Source organism: Apaloderma vittatum, unplaced genomic scaffold (assembly GCF_000703405.1).
Source record: "Apaloderma vittatum isolate BGI_N311 unplaced genomic scaffold, ASM70340v1 scaffold15392, whole genome shotgun sequence".
NCBI lineage: Eukaryota > Metazoa > Chordata > Aves > Trogoniformes > Trogonidae > Apaloderma > Apaloderma vittatum.
The window spans coordinates 75,078-92,496 of record NW_009704321.1 but is presented as its reverse complement, the minus strand read 5'-3'; the positions used below and the strand labels follow the sequence as shown (position 1 = coordinate 92,496).

At 36.1% G+C, this 17,419-nt stretch overlaps 1 protein-coding gene across 1 annotated transcript in view; it reads right to left on the bottom strand.

Moving 5' to 3' along the window:
- DPYD (dihydropyrimidine dehydrogenase) overlaps positions 1-17,419 on the bottom strand; it is a gene marked incomplete at its 3' end in the record, with an annotated part of 137,774 nt that overhangs the window by 49,179 nt on the left and 71,176 nt on the right. The window contains exons 8-9 of the mRNA XM_009865013.1: positions 14,686-14,754; positions 12,132-12,215 (exon numbers count right to left, since the gene is read on the bottom strand). Coding sequence (XP_009863315.1) covers positions 12,132-12,215; positions 14,686-14,754 — 153 coding nt within the window. The remainder of the gene's footprint in view (positions 1-12,131; positions 12,216-14,685; positions 14,755-17,419) is intronic.

The following is a 17,419-nucleotide window of genomic DNA, read 5'->3' as shown; positions in this document are numbered from 1 at the left end:
AGGTTTTCAGAGTATTTGAAAAATTCAAAGGATAGAAATATAATTACTTCAGGGTAATGAACATGCTTTTCTTAACTATGCAAACAGTTCCTGGGAAGCATATATGTGTAAGTATGTGTGTATACAGAAAGAATACGAATATCAGTCTGAAAGATGTCATAAAAATCTGTTACACAATTTCCCCCAAGAACTTCAGAAGGAAGATTACCACTCGGTAGAGCACATTAGTTGATCTCTAATTAGTACTATAGAAAATGGACCATACCTTTCAATCTTCGTTCCATCCCTAATTACAGTTCCGTCTCACTAAGAACAAGTTAAGGATCTTTGCAGGTGTAGAAACTATAAAAACATAATTCTTCACTGACAGAATCCTGATTTTACATATGTATGAAGGCTTTCTTACACAGGACTACTGGAGTTATCTTTACAGGTCGTGCTGATGATTTGTAAAATTTCATTATCCTAACTTTGATGATGGGAAGTTCTATATGGCACAGAGAACATTACAAGATCCATTAGGACCTTGCATGCTTAGTCCTTAAATCTCATCTATAACTTACTACAATGACCTAAACAATAAAGTTTCAGAAATTAGAATATTTTATTCTATTTAATGCAAGACTAAGACTGATCTTCTTCATAAACCTCAAGTCTTTGACAGTCACAAAACTATTCTCATATGTACCTCTTGCCAATGAACTTCAAGGCTAAATCATGCAGAAGGTCAACAAGTTTGCAAATTTAAATATTGATATTAAATTATGGAGGACTTCTTTTGACTTTGCATTAATTTAACACATGTGAAGCTGACATGGGATTTCTTCTATATGGTTATTAGGCAAGTAGCACCAGGAGTCCCTCATCAGTGTATTCGTCTGGTGACATACTTTCTTTCCATACGGACTCTTCAGAAAATAATCTTGTAGCCCCCTTACTTCTATTGTCACTGGAGGACGTTATTATATGAAAAGATTTTCTACAGTTAGCTTCCTCATTCTGCACAACAGATAACATTTTCCAAAATGTATGGCTAACTGTGGGAAAAGGAGGGAGTGGGAAAAGGAGTGCTTTTATGTTCAGAAATAATGTAGCTTAAGAAAAACTTTGAAAGTGAGAATTTGCAAGATTTGGTTTTAAATTTAATTCATGTAGTATTCTTATTTTACTGTTTAATTCAACAGTAGTCTACAAAGAAAGAGTTAAACTTATCCTCAGTTAAATTGCAGTCTGAGAGCCCAGGAGGACTCAAATGCGTCCTCATCTGAAAAACAAGGAAGGAAAAAAGAATCTTTCACTATACACAGACAACTTCCATGCAACAGGTGGACTCTCCTCTGGGCCATGCCACCGTTTCCTTGTGAACATTATGGCAGCATTTCCTGTCATGACCTGCAGAGAGGGCAGACAGGGGCAGGACACATTTAGAACAGCTTTGGTAAGTGGGTAATCATCATTTTTATAGATTCCTCCCCTATTCAATCTACTCCACTGGCTTGATGTGTAGGTCTGGAACTACATCTTTTATTGAGATCCCACAGATGTTCCGAGGACTTGTTAGTCTGACAAGTTGTTAGTTTAAATGCTTTAATTTCTCTCTCTGTGTGAAGAGCTACTCTTTTGCTATTCCTTCAAACATGAAGAAAAAGCAAAAGTACTAGAACTCCAGCTTAAAGCATTGAAAATTAGTATCTTTGGCATTCACCTTTTTTTTTCCTTTTATTATTGATCTTTTCCAGAGCTATCTCTTCTCCCTCTTCCTCCATGTCCAATATTGCCTTCATAAAATGTGTATCTCTAAACCCATCCAGAATTTCCACAGTACTTAAATACTGAATTACAGTCAATCCCTACAGCAAAGAAGACTCCATTTCCAAATCTCATGGTCAATTTTACTGTCTTCTCACATCCTGGAAAGGGGCAGTTTAGGTTACGCATGTGTCCCATTTCAAACTTAATTAAAGCTAACAATTTGTTTAAAGCCTGTCAAATTAAGGGAAGGATTTCCCAGGATAGAAGACGAATAACTCTCTACTTCTCATCTGGAGTAAAAAATGCTTCCTCATTTCTCAGGAAATTTGACAGCTTTTGGTCAACATCTATTGACCGCAGCTGTCAAAAAGAAAGAAATGAGGCAGTTTAACCTAAGGCAGGAATAATAGTTTTCACAGTTGTATGTGAAGCTATCTATATATATTAGGAAAAAAAATTTAAAAATGCCTAAATGACTTCAGAGGCTTTGGCTCAGCCTGGTCAACCCCACAAAAATGTAGCTGCTGGATAAGAGCTTATATCCTTCTGGCTAGAATCTATGATAAGATGCGATGTGAAACCAATGTCACAAAAAAATCTTTTAGAGATAATGACAGTATGTGAATTCAGGACTATTTTTCAATCAATACTCTATTGTCTCTTGGCATGAGAACCAAAGTGTTCCAAATGTAGTAGAAGCTTCTTCCACTAGTTTTGGGAAAAAAACCAAAAAAATTCAACAAAAAAATATACCTTCAAAATTCAAAATCTCAGTAGACATCTTCAGTAAAATGGTACACAAAAATCCTCTTCAGGATAAAACCTCAAAAATGTCCATAAATGGATAATTTCATATCTGGGAGGATTAAAGTGTTTCACTCCAGTTTAGGCCTTTAGCTTTTATTAATTAACTTGTACTTTGAAACAAGTGGTCTTTTGAATATGAAGGGAGGTTGTAGGGGCTTTTTTGGGAATAATTTATAGAATTGCAGACATCTATATGAGAAGAATGAAACACGGTCCACAGTTACCATTTAGCTACTACCATACCAACAATATGTACTGTGACTATTACTCACTGGTTTAATTCAAGGATATACTTATTTTCTACTCTTACGTACTCTAAAATGCTCCGTTCTTTAAAAAAAAAAAAATCTTTAAAAAGTAGTCTGCTGGGTAAATTAAGACATTTATAGTATTTCTACGTAGTCATGTTGTCTTTATAATTTGGACAAAAATTGTAGTATTTTTAAACTGAAGAGATATCATAGGGCTTATATAATTAAGCACATAGTACAAGTGAAACAGGCACATTTTTGCTTACAAAATACTGCATATTATGATGTAGAAGTATAGCTTGGAAAATTCCCATTAGCTTTTACAGACTACATTATTCCTCTTTGTTATAGTCTTTTCACTCATGTAAAAACATTACCACTTGAAGACCATGTAAAGACTATACATATATTTTTTATTTTCATTTTAATTTTTTAATATTTATAGGAAGGACTCTCAATTTTATAGATGTTTTTGCCAAAGTAGAAGATATAAGCAAGAGCCTAGAGATGATTCAAAAATTATTCTTTTTTTATTTTCTGTGGTAAATTACAAGAGCTAATCCCTCCCGCCATCTAGCTCCATTCTTAGATGCCAGGACTTTATTACTTTAAAGTAAAGCTGCGAGCATGATGTTATTATTTGATCAGCTGCTCTTCAGATCAGTCCCTGCAAGTTCCAACCTGAGAAGTCAAATTGAGATTCTTCTTTTCTCCCCAGTGACACCAGTGTGTCACTAGACAAGATCAACAATAGGCATTGAGAAAAGATAACATAATTAAATAGGTGAACTTAAAAAAAGTGAATTTTAACTTTAACAATGTTTAATAAAATAAACCTTAAAAGACTCATAAAAGGTTTTGATAGAGTCAGAACTTCAAGAAATTTCAATCTTAGCAGATCCTCATCTCCCTTTTCTTTCTTACTGTAATTTGTTATCACTATCACTAATTCTCCCATCTTCAGGTTTACAACTATAACCTTTGAAAGATGTTAAAAACATAAGGCAAATATCCTTTGATAATCTCACTGTATTTCAAATTAAAAAATGAGAACAAGAAATTGTTACAGTGTTTCCTTACTGTACTACACTACTGGAAGCTGCACAAATGAGCGATGCTTAACAGTATGTTTTAAAAAAACCCCAAACCTAACAAAACAGACAAACAAAAAAACCACCACCAACAAAGAACTCCACTCCAAAGCTCTTTGACCTATCTCCTCTAATAGTTTCCAGTATTAAAATAGGTCAGTATCCAAACCCAAGGATACATTTATCAAAGTGTGTGGGGGGGATTCACTTTGGATACCTTATTAGCAGCGCAGCACTCCTACATCCTTTCCTTGACAATGTTGCACCTAATGACTGAAAAGATAACCAACGTGAAGACAAGGTCAAAAACAAGCTGGAAATTTTTGATTGACCGGTAGACAAAGTTACAAAACATAGATTTGTGTTGGGAGTTACAGCAACGATAAGAAGGGTGCCAAGATGAAGCCCAACTGACACTTGAAAGCTTTGGGGCTGGTTTTAGTCAGCTTTGCAATTACTCCCTTTTCAGATCACATAAAAGCTTTTTGCTTTATCCCCAACACTAAAAGAAACACAACTGAATTTATTTTGAAAACTGAGTCCTCTCTCCGTGTAGGTGGTTGAACCGTAACATTTTTCCTTCTTTCAAATTTGTTTGGGTTTTTTGTTGCTTCTTTTTTTTAAAATTTCAGACGTTAATCTAAGCAACCAGAAGAAGCATCGTTGTTAGAAAATGTTCTACTTTCAAAATGAACTATAAGGCTTTTTTTTTTTAAAAAAAAATGTTTTAGTTATGCGATAAGCTCTTTGTTTCTTTGAGATAGGTCAGTTAAAACTGTAGAAATCACTATTTACAGCTGTCAATTTTAATGTAAAATTAAAGGAGCCAGATGCGACCATTACTTTCTTTGGTTGTTGGGATAAAGGTTAATAATAGTTGGCAGAGATTGCCAGTTCAAATTAGCAAATGATTTGTTCTGATACCAAGTGGGCCTAAACATTCCACGTGAAAAATGGGAAACTGCACATTTATGTTTTATAAACTTCTTGGAGATACTAGCTTGAAAGATTTATTTAACAACAGCATCAGTATTTATAAAGTGTTGACTAATAAAAATGCCTTTTTATGCCTGACAGAACAAAATATTTTATCTCAGCTGTTTCTAGCCCACCAAAATAATGTTTCTCATATCACCATAAAAAACGTGGTACGCAGTATGATTAAACAATGTTTCAGCTTTTTAGTTCATGTAGAGGTTACCTGCTAGAAGGCATAAAGGTTTGATTAGGTTTACGTCATACATGACATATTTTAAAAGAGAAGTACAGAAATCTAATCTATGAGTGCTACAGCTACAAATCGCTTTTTCTTGGGGTCAGGTAGGCAAGCTCTCAGTCCTTTCCTATAATAAGGAGGAAAAAAACCCCACATAATTGAAGAAACCATAAACCTTTGAAACCACCAAACTAAGGAATTTAAAACCTATGCTCCGAGAAGGATTTTCCACTCAGTTTTAAAATAATCATCCTACGGCTCTGTATTCAAATTTTGTCTACTGTAAAGAGTAAGCTTCCCAGCGCACTGAGTAACTTTACTAGGAGGTGAGGCAAGATTAAAAAGAGTATGAGTCTAGTCCTGAAAATTCTACTGTAGGCAGTGAAGAGACTGGTTAACATACTATTAATTAATTTTGGCAAAAGGTAGCATAAAACTGAAAGCACAGAAAAAGCTATTAGTGTGCACTGCATAGTTAACTTTTATTGTGCACCAAGTTGAGCAGTCTTAAAATATTGTATTTTCCCTGCACACAGATATTTGTTGCTGATCATTTCCTTTCCACTAAATCCTGTTTACCAGCCATTGTCAGTATGCAAAACTACAACACTTTACACTGCAACCACACATCCAAAGGCAAAGTAGTCCACAGGATCTGGACATTTAACCATTTAGACTACAAAAATACGATTGTTTGAGTCTTCTACCTTTCCCTTTTCTGAAACATCTTCAGTGCATTAAAATAAAATTGCAAGAGTAAGTATAGATTGTCATTCAGTTTTAAAAACATTATGGTTTTCTTTCTTTCTGGGAAGCACTCACTATATATTCCAATATAGCTAGGCCACTGAAATGTCATTAAAAGAACCTGGATCTTTTTTGTTTCCTTTTTAAGCAGCAGCAGGTCACTGATATTTTGGTTGAACTGACCTTCTGTGTGACGTATGTCATCAATAATGTGAATTCTATCTGAAATGCTTCCATCATAGTGAGTTTGAAAATAAGGTTATCCCCAACTTGCTTTCACGTCTTCATGAATTTTAAGGAAACAGAATCACTTTTACAGTTTCTCTGCATTCTGTAGAGAAGGCTTTTCATATATAAATAAAATGTCACAGAGCACAAATAGTACTTAAAATCTTATTAACAGCCGTACCACGTCACAAAAAAGTTTCAGCGAGTTGCTAGTGCTGTTAACATTACTGTCATATTTATAATCCCTTTTTATATTCCATTTTGTCTTTTGAGTAATTCAATTAAAAATCCTTCAAAGCAATAACAGTGGATTAAATGTTGTCAAACTGCAATATAAAATTAGAGAATAGTGCTCTGATGATGAATTTATTAAACTTCACATCTTAATTCATTTCTTCTTGAGTATATGATAAACAGAATTCTTAAGACAAAATACTAATTAACTGTTGTAGCTGATTATTAAGCTTTGTCTCTTTTTTAAATGTTACAAAAAATGGAACACATGAGCACATAAAGGACATACAGAAATAAAGACATGGAAGAGATTCATTTAAATCATGAAATTTAATCACACCTGAATCCTGTGAAGGCAACAGAAAAAGAAAATGAATCCTCAGGCACTGGAGGAAGGTGAGCGATGCCACCAACCCAGGAATGACCACACAGTCAGGAAGTTTCTCTGTTCAGATTGCCAGTGATCTAGATCACAAGTCAACTGTTAACTTCGGATACAACTCTGAAAAGGGTTTACTTTATGAGTTTCAAGAGAGGAGGAAGTGGAAGGAAAAAGGGAGGAGATACGTATGAAACTAGGTAAGGTGGAAAAATCATCCAAAGAGGTTAAACCACTAAAACTGAACTAAAGAAGGATGACGTGTCACCATGATTACTGTGGGAGCCAGGAACACAAGTCCTGCAAAGAAGTTTGCTTGGATCCACATTTGCAGGAGTTGGAGGAGGCGATCAGCAGCATCCCTTCTCCCGACACGTCCCAAACACCCTCCCAGCAAAACACCGCCCAGTGCAGCACAACACTCATATCCATCAGCTTTGGCCACAGACAATTTGTCTTCTCTATCCAGCTGCCTAGTTTTATGAAACTTACAGGAATCCACTATCTTTGAAGCAATTTCAACTCTGAGAAACACGACTGAAACAGGTCATTTGGTTGAAACATGACCCAAAGCAACTGAGGGCACCGACAGACACAAAGACAGTGAGATCATCTAGGACTTACCTTCTTAAGATCCCAGCCAAAATGGGTGAAAGTGGTCAATGCAAGCGAACAAAAAGACACATAAAGCCTGAAACTCCACTGCAAACACCAACATATACCTCACTTTGATTCTACTGGTTTATACTGGACTTTGGGTGGCAATGTTGCCACTGCTGCTATAGCGCAATGTAACACCATTCTGCTGTACTTTGCATTAATTTGTTGCAGTAACTGATATAAAAGAGAAGAGAGAGAACTAATACTGCCTGCAGGACTCAATGAATTACACTTAACCAGCATATTATTGTAGGCTGATAGTAGAATACCACATGAACACAGATATAATCAAATTCTGTTTGGGGCATCATTTATTTAAAATACTTTAAGCTCCTTGCTGGCAGAGCAACAGCGAATTAGCATGCTATTCTGTGCACCTCAATTAAAAAGCAGCCTCATCTTTTCTATTTCCAAGGTACAGCAGAGCAAATCTAATTGTGCTATGTAGCCAGTTCTCATCTCTGCAGAGTAACCATGGCTTTTGGGGTTCTTTTGTTTTTGTTTTTGACATATTCGTCATCTTCTGAATGAGGCAATGTGGGCTGTTATGAAATTTGTGGCCTAATTGCAGACAATAAACATGAACGCAGCCAGCAGCTGTAGCAAGTACAGTTTAAGTAAAATGAAAATAAAGGTAAGGAAAAGAAGCACAAAGCAAGTGCATTTTATGTATTATCTGTATAGTTAAACCACCAGGATCCAGATTTCAGTGCTCACAAGAGACATACATGCCTCCTTCAATATAACCTAAAGAAAGTAAACGATCTCCCAAACCTGTAGCTTAAATGCTGAGACAGGCAAAGATTTTTTATATTTTGGAGGTTAAAAGGTATGACTAATTAATGAGAAATATTTATAAGACAGGATGCTATTAGCTTTTAAAATATTTGCTTATAGCATAAAGAATCTCCGTTCTTGCACTTAGGCTGAAATCTTTGAATATGAGATTTGTGTTTTTTAAAAATTATAGAGGCATCCTCTGCACTCTGGAAATTTAACTGATGTGTTGCTTTCAACCTGAGATCTTCCCACCACACTGGTCATCTCACCCCAAGGTGAGTCCTTGTGCTTCCTTTTATCTACTACTCATTTCCTACCTCTGCTACAAACAACGCAGTACCTTTGGATAGGAATTGAGCAGGGTGAATCCACAGTATCATGGAAATGTTTATCTGAATGGACTTCTGAAGGGCAGCTAGTGCAAGCTTGTGTTTGGAGTGGGACTACCTCCAACAGCAGTTGAGTTTGGCCCCAGATTATTAACTCAGTTCAACTATTTATTCATTCTTATCAGAGCAGCTGGAGAGACTTGTTGACTCTTGGATCAAAACCAAAAAGCCAAATACTTAAATTTGTTGACTTCACATTGCAGTAATGGTTCTGAATACTTAATGCCACTTTTTAGAAGGATAAGTGAAAAAAACCCTAATACATCTTTGCATGGTTTCCAGTGAAGAGGTGAAAAGTGTGGTTTCCAGTAAAGAGATGAAAAGTGCACCACAAAGGCAACATCAGAAGTTAAACATTGACATGTGAGTGCAGATGTTTGACTGCTTTATTATTTTCACAATTTTATGCTACAATTACTACAGTAGGAAAGTGATATTGTAATTTCTTAATAATCTGCTGTTCACCACACTGTCTTTGTGTTCACTATTAAATGGTTTGTACACCTATGTTATCTAATTCAAAGCAAATCCGTGCATTAGTGCTGTTAAACCTAATCATGGAAATTCTGTTACGATTTTAAATGATATCCAACTTTTATACAAGTGCAGATTGTTAGGAAAGAATACAAACCTTAACTTTATTATCATTAACCAGCATTAGTAAATATAATTGACATTTTATACAGAATCTGCTTTAAGTAACTTATTGGCAGCAATACAGATGCCTTTTAACATTACCCTCTGGCTAGCTATGCTGTTTGGGCGCCAGAGTGTCTGCACTAATGACTTGGAATTAAAATCAAATAAAAGTACAAAACAAACAGCCATGCTTAGTACCAATTCTTTATATATAATTTGGATACATATGGATTTTTTTATATATTTACAGTGGGTATAAAATATGGAAGTGTTTGGGACTAGATAACAAAATAGGATAGAGAAAAAACAAATCTGATGTTCCCAGACTTCTACACTTACCCTTAGGCGTACCATAGGAATTGAAATGAGAAGAAAAAGTAGACAGTGTAATTAACCTTTCCTTTTCTTTTTTTTTTAAACAACAAGAAGGCAGAACATTTCAGACTTTATAAACAGTAAAAATATTTATACATGTTTTTCTGCCATTATTTTCATCCCAGCAATTTCTGTGGTTTGTTGAGGATTTAATGCGCTTAGGCATGAAAAGGTCTTAATCCTTAAAAAATTTTCCTATGAAGACATGGATTATGTTATCAAAAAGATTCAAGAAAACCCGATTCACAGTATAACCAGGAAAGCTTCTCTTCCTCCCAAAGCCTCATGCTCTGGCTTCCACATATCAAGTGGTTTTCTTCCAGACCATACCCGAGCCCTCTCCTCCCCATACCACCATTGTATGACCTATTTGACTTCAGCTCTGGGGAAAAAATTAAAAAAAAAAAGCAGTAGAGATAGAATAATTCCTAGCACTCTCCTGTCTTACAATAGGGCCTTCAGGGGCCCCCACACATGGAAGTCCCCTGAAGGGCTGCTGATAAATCTCATCACACATATCATTATTCTATCCAGTTTATCCACACCCTTTGCTTTGATAAACCACATTTAAATACACCATAATTTAATTTTAGCCAACTCTGAGGAAGAATCTCAGGATCTGGCCTTCTATAGATGGCTTGTTTTGTTCATTTATTTGCCTGAAGAAGTAGACTCTTCTCTGAGCTCTCATTTTGGTGAGATGGTTAAGAAAACACACGAATATATTTAAGCAAGAGTAGTATATATTAAAAATTCAAAAGAACATCCCCATTGTATGGGGAAGAGAGAAATTTTATTATTATACAAACATACATGTATATATAATGTAATCTTCTTCTTCCTCTATGGATCTGATCTCCTCCAAGGAGAGTCACAAATCCACATGATAGCCCTGAGCGCTCAGATTTTGCATTTGGTTCTCTGATTTTACAATAGCTGAAAGATATGTAAAAACTCATGTAGCCAGACAGCTCCCTACTGACTACACATCTAAGCAACTTCACATGCATATATTATTCCAGCCACTGAAAGCTGGAAATAATATATGCCTGAAAAAAAAAGAAGAAATAAACCCACATGCTTGAATGAATCCTGTTTCAGCTTCTGCGTGAAAACTTCAGAGCTGTCGCTGACCAAACCACACCTTTCTACAGCACGCTGCCATCTCAGGTGGGGACAACCCAAACTACTGAGTTACACTCTGCAGAGTCGGCTACTATAGCTCTTTGTTGTTGAATGCAATTGGGGGAAAAAAAATTATTAATAACTATTATGCTTTCAGTAGTGTGGTCCTGGAGGGCTTTTACAATTCTCTCCCATTTTTAGTCATAACTTTCATAAACGACCACTGGCCATGAAAAGCATGGAACAGAGTGACATAATTTTGGTCGCAGAAAATAATAGAATGTCCCGGGTACTGTGCCTGACAGTATTGCCAAGTTATACATGGACTGTGTCCTCAGTTGCACTGGGACAATTACAGCTCCTGTTGCCTCAGTACCACAAGTATTAGAAAGTTAATGGTTTAGTTACCCAACTACACCTCAATTTTTATAAGATTTGTGTTTAACTGAAGAAGGGAGTATGAATTAAGATGTCTACTGGCCTTCTCCAAGGGAATCAACAGTGTATGTTGATTTTAGAGCATGTAATCATAATTCCCACTCTGCATCTCCCTCCTCTTCCCTTTCCCCTCTCCAAAAAAAACATAGTAAGATGGGAAATCAAACAGGCTACAGACTTCTGAAACTTTGATGGTCAAACACTAGAAAATCTCTCCTAGTAGATTATGAATGAAGATTTTTCAGAGACTTCCAAGTTCACCACAATTGGGCATCTTTCAGAGTCAAAACAAATTTCAAAATGTAGCCAAACCATGCAAAATTTGAAAACTTCAGAAGGATACTAGTAAGAGAATTGGCTTTTGTGCATATTTATTTTCTTTTCATGGGCAGCAAAACACATTCTACGAACTTAAGTCACGGGATGTATTGATAAACTCTGCATCAGACTTTTGTATGGCAGAAATATCAGGCATGGATAATCCCAGCCTAAACTGTATAAACCATCAAATCTATAGGTTACAGAACATAGGCTCTTATAAGTGAAGACATTAACTGTAGGTGGCAGTACTAGAATGTATGCCATATTCCATGATTCTAAAATACAGTTTGGCTCACATGCTAAAAATTGTGAAATGGAATGTCTGTATATCTCATGACTTTCAAAATCATTATTGATTTGTGCAGTAGTTTCCGGGTTGTGATCTTAAATATATCTACATGGCGCTGAAATGGAAACCAACAAATTCTGTCCAAAAGCTTTTAGGAAATTTTTGTTGTCATCTTGTTCCTTGTCAAATACATAATGCATCAAAACTAAACATTTTGTATATTCTCAGCTTCTGCCTTTTTTTTTCCTTTTTTTTTTTTTTGCTTTCAGCACTAAATATTAAAACACATTCAACCTAAAAATCTCAAGCCAGTAATCTGCTGCTTGTGTCTTACCCCTGAGGTGTAACTATCAATGTAGCAGTGCAGGATGGCTGAAGAGACATGAAAGAAATTGCGGTTACAGTCCTACCTGCCCACAGGCCAGGCCCATGCCTCTCTCCCCCATACCATGAGGACATGATAAATTTAACTCAAGCGCATCTGCACCAGCAACCTAAGAAGCAAGTAAAAGGGAAAAAACACAAAATTAACTTGAAATAATGTACTCTTTCCTCTAGCATTTACTGTTCATGTAAAATAGATTTCTTTAAACATTAGATTTATCTTTTATTTTTTTAAAGAGAGAAAGCCACTGTTATGATAGCCTGAAAGAGAAATGGGTTGATCGTTACAGAGAAAAGCTGATGTGGCTTCCTCAAATTACAAAGGAAATTAAAGTTAAAAAAAAAAGTAAATTAAAAAAAGACAAGCACAACAAGGAGCTGGTTCTGGAAAATGTTAAAAAATGAAATGTAATTACAGGGCCTTAGGGCAGCACTGAAAGCAAGGTTCTGTAGTCGGTGTTATGCAGGTTCTTCTGTTCTCTGAAAAACTGTGACTCAGTAGTAAATTTCTCTTTTCTGCTTTTATGAATTTAGTCTCTAAATTTTCTGCAGATGCCTGCACTGTGACATAGCTTTTGTCATTAAATATTTCTGTTTCTGAAGTCAAACAAGACAGGATTAAAAAAAATCTATACAAACATATTATTCACGCTCAACTCTCTTCAGCACCTTCTATTAGCTACAATTAAAAAGGCGAAGAAGCCGAGGCGCGCAAGGGCAGCACACAAACACGCTCCTCTTCCTCTGTGCCCAAATGAGGATCTCTCCCGTCGCCTTCCACGTGGCTGTAACTAGTATTTTGTTTTGCATTTGCATTTTGTTTTTGCTTATTGAACTGAAGTAGCTGCCTGCTGTGTGGCCACTGTTCAGCAGCTCCCCGAGCGCGTGAGCAGGGGAGAAGCCATCCATCACTTTCAGGAATCCTCCATGTCCCGGCCAGCTCTGCGGGCCCGGCCATGCCGCGCTGATGCCGGGGCTGTCGGCCTCCATGACAAGCTGACCTTTAGTATGAATAGGTCGTCCTCCTGCCGAGAGCCACTGCGGTACCTTCTGGGGCTTCTGCTCTTTGGAAAGCCACATCTATTACCTTCTAGGTAGGATCCGATGCATGCGATTAAATATCACTGCTCTTCCACTGTGGATTCCAGAGTGCCCCAAACAACTGCGCTGCTCTCCACAGAGTGGAGACTAATAAGTATTTTGCTGAAGAAAGTTATATCATATAGGTTACACATTACTGAGCGCATTTAAATAACTCGGTTTTCCTAAGGGGGTAACATAAATACAAACACAGATTGGAAATATCTGCTTTCAAGTTGGATAGCAGTACGACTGGATTAAAAAAGAGAAGCAAATGGCACAATAAAGTCATTCGTCTTAGTCAGTTTAAAAGCAGTATCGCTCCTGTCAAGCACGGATTCCACAGAAGATTTCATGGTCAATTAGGTAAATACAGGTATAAAATGGATTAGTGCTGAAGATCACCAAGACAATTACTGATAATGTTTAATTTCACTTCCCTAAGTCCCCAAAGCGATTTTTTTGCCTCATAGGTTTAAAATGCCCAAAGAAAATAGAGAAGTGTCTTCACTTAGGACACAGTGGCTAAAGAAACAACAATATCCAAACACACACATTCAGCCATATGAAAACACAAATTCAAAACATCCACTCCCATTCCTACATAACTATAAAAACATATATAAAAATATGTAATACTTACAAAACATTTAAAACTGAGCCAATGCAAGCAATAATGACAAGGTATTTTTTTCTTTGCTTACATTTGTTAAAACCTTCCTTTATTGATCTGAAATTATGCTTTCTATTTTCTCTAGATATTTTATGTGGAAAAGAAGTTTTATCTAAAAATAATAACTTTGTATTATATTCAGATATAGAATGAAAGAACGAATGAATGAAATTATTGTAGTCCTAATCAAGTATTTCTAATACTATTCCCCATGGATATGGGTACATATTTTTAAATAGGGTTTTTTCCTCTTAAAATTGAATCAAATTTTCAGGTGCATAGTCTGTTTGCATTTGTGTAAGATTGAATATATATTATAGAAAGCTCGCTGACTGCTATTATATATGCTGGCTTTCTCTGCTATCATTTTTGAAAGTCTGTATTAAAACTAGAATAGCATTAAACGAGCCTTTTATACTTTAAATATTCAAGAGTTTTATATTCAAAATTTCTTCTGGTGCTGTCAAACTAGTGTGCCTGTAGGCAAGGTAAGATCAAGTTAGGCTCTCAAAGGTAGAATTAAATTTTATCAGGGCATCCGTCATAATATAGAGTTTGCTTAAAATGCAAATAAAAAGTATATAGATTCAAAGACTAAAGGCTTTCCAGGTACTGCTTAAAAATCCAAGGGACCATTTTTATGGAACAGATTTCCTTTAAATTTACATTTCCATCATTTTAATGAAATCACAGAATAAACAAATTAGACATGCTTTAAATTCTCATTTTTCACTTTGAATCTATTTCTTTCAAGAAATTCCTTATTGCAGCTCTTGTTTTTAAGGAGAATAATAAAAGATGCAGAAACACATTTAGGAAACCATTACCTCAGCCATTTTTGAAAGTTCAGTCCAGTCCTCCCTGCTATAGCTGCACATGATACTGGCAATCAGAATCTGAAAAAAAATATATATGCAATCATTTTAAGCCAAGTTACCAGATTTTGTAAAACAGTACTTTACTGTGACTCCAGACACCAGCTGCCACTACACACATATGAGAACTATTGGCATGTATAACAAAATACAGCTGTATTTTTCACTACATTGAAAAATAGTATATGATGTTATCTATTTTAACCCTATTTTTTAAGTCATTAAAGCTTGAAAACCAGCAGGTCTAGTCAAACACGTGGAGAACTATCCATTCCACTGTCATGCGATAAATAGAGAGCAAAGGCTGTCCTAGACACAGAGTCCACCATGAAAACTGTCAAACGTGCTTGTTCCTGAGGTCAGACGAATTAAGTTATTTACTATTTATTTATACATGCCAGAAGTACCTGGGGCTCTTTAGAGGCAGATAAGACATCAGTGCAAGAGTTCACAGTCTAATGTGAACACAGTCTAATGTGAACACAACGCTCCAGCTGACTTCAGGAAGCCAGGAAACACCAAACCAGCTCCCTGGAATCTCATCCTGTGCAATTTAAGGACAGTGACAGGCAGCTGGGACTTTTTTATGTAAAGGCAACTGGGAGGAGACTCATAGGGTGTGGGGAGGACTGGGAGAGTGGCACAGGGAAATGCCAGCTTTTGTTTTCCCATGATACATATTTTATTTCCTGGTCACTGGCTGTGGCCCCATGTCCCCAGGAGCTGTTTCTATGTTGTTGCCTTTCCTCCCCACTGCACTGAGCACCTTTCAGGTCCAGGTTCTGTCTGCAGCTGCTGCTGCCTCTAGTATCTGTATTGAGGTTCAAGTTTATAGGTAAAATAAATTCTAACAGGATTCTTCTGGGAGGGCAGGTAGACACACGCCTTTTCAGTTGCCTACAGTGCTATTTACTGCTGAATAAATGTGAATTACTCCTATAGTCAATGTCCAGTTCAAGTAACAGTGTTAATTTCTAATTAAGACTAAAACAAAATCACTTGTTCTGGACCCATCAAAGATCATCAGACCCTGACACTTTGAAGCTGATACATTTGTGGTCAATTCAGCAGAGAATTCAGCCCAGAAGTTCCTAAATGAAGGATGTAGAAGGATGAGGTTTGCAAGAAAAAAGCAACAGAAACCTATACTGCAGCAGCTAAAAGGTTAAATCACAAAAAAAACCAAATCACAGAACTTATGAGCACACTATACCAGCTCAGTCTGCGTTCAAAGAAAACACCAAGAGAGAACAGAAAAACATCTGGCCACTCTTGTTTATCTGGCCCTCTTATGTGAAACATACAAAGGTTGCACAAATAAGTTTGATTCACAGGTAGGATGAAATTTGGGTTTAAATTTTTTTGCTTTCCAAACAAGTTTTACTGTCAGCATTGATATCTGGGTTGAGCTGAATCTGTCACTCCCAGTCAGTACATCACCTCTCTTTAACTTTCCCATAATGCTGAGGGTTAACGATTCATTCACATAAGGCAAAACACTGAAAAACACGGTGTAGAAAACCTGTCCAACACACACAATTGTTGGAAATTGTAAACTTCCAAATTATCTCCATAAGAAGGATTAGATATTTAGTATCTTGAGAAGGGAGGGAAGTGCACTTTCCAAAGGAAAGCAGCTATGGAGAAAATTAAACATGGTAAGGTTACAGTCTATTCATTTAAAAGGACGATACCACTTATCATCATCATTATTTCCATTGTTTTGCTCTGATGAATCCCTACATACCAATCTACCACCCACCTACCTGCAGACTACCTACCCATCCACCCTTCTGGCTGATGTTTGCAAGATGGGAGTCTTTTGAGACATAAAGCATTTGATGAAGTGCCTGCCTTGCCTGCGGGTGCCCATTTGTGCGCACCTCTGGCATAAATGTAACACCAAGGTTTTCATTAAACGCATGCCGTCATTACTGGCCATGCTTTTATTTCCCTCTTGACAGGGGAATAAACTCTCTCTCCTACACTATACTTTCTTCTATGGTGAAAAATCTTATATAGCTCTATAGGTCAAATGTTTATGAAACAAAATTTGCTCTATGTTCTACTTGAATTTTCAAGATAATTTGAATACTCTGGAAACAAAAATAAATCTCTCTAAAAAGACTCTCAAAATTTTAAAAATGGAAATTGTAAAAAATCAGTTTAAGAAAGTATATATGAGAAAAATTTAGAGTAAGAAACTAGTTAAAATATGCACTAACTGGAAGTTAGCTAGAAACAGTATCTTGTCAAATTCACACTTTTTATAAGCTAACTAAAGCAAAAAAAATCCCCAAAACAATTCAGACACTGACAACATGATAAGGATTTTCACAGTTGCAGTCACAATCCAAAGTACATCAGAAATCTACACAATTCAGCTTTAAAAGAAACTAAATTTTTCAGCAGGGAAAGTTGTAAGACAAGGGCAACTGACTATATTCACAAGTAGCTGAATTAGGTTATGTCAAGTGTTATTAAGGAAATTTGAAAATTCTGCTGGGAGTGTACAAAAGAGGAACAAGATTTGTGATATTTCAAAAAGCTGTTAATTAAGACAACATACTTACTTAATACTGATTAGTTTTAGCATTCACATTTAAAATTAAGTACATAGCTTGTCAGAAGCAGTGGTTTACAATACCATAAATAACTGAAAGGAAAAATTATATTTTTGCCATGA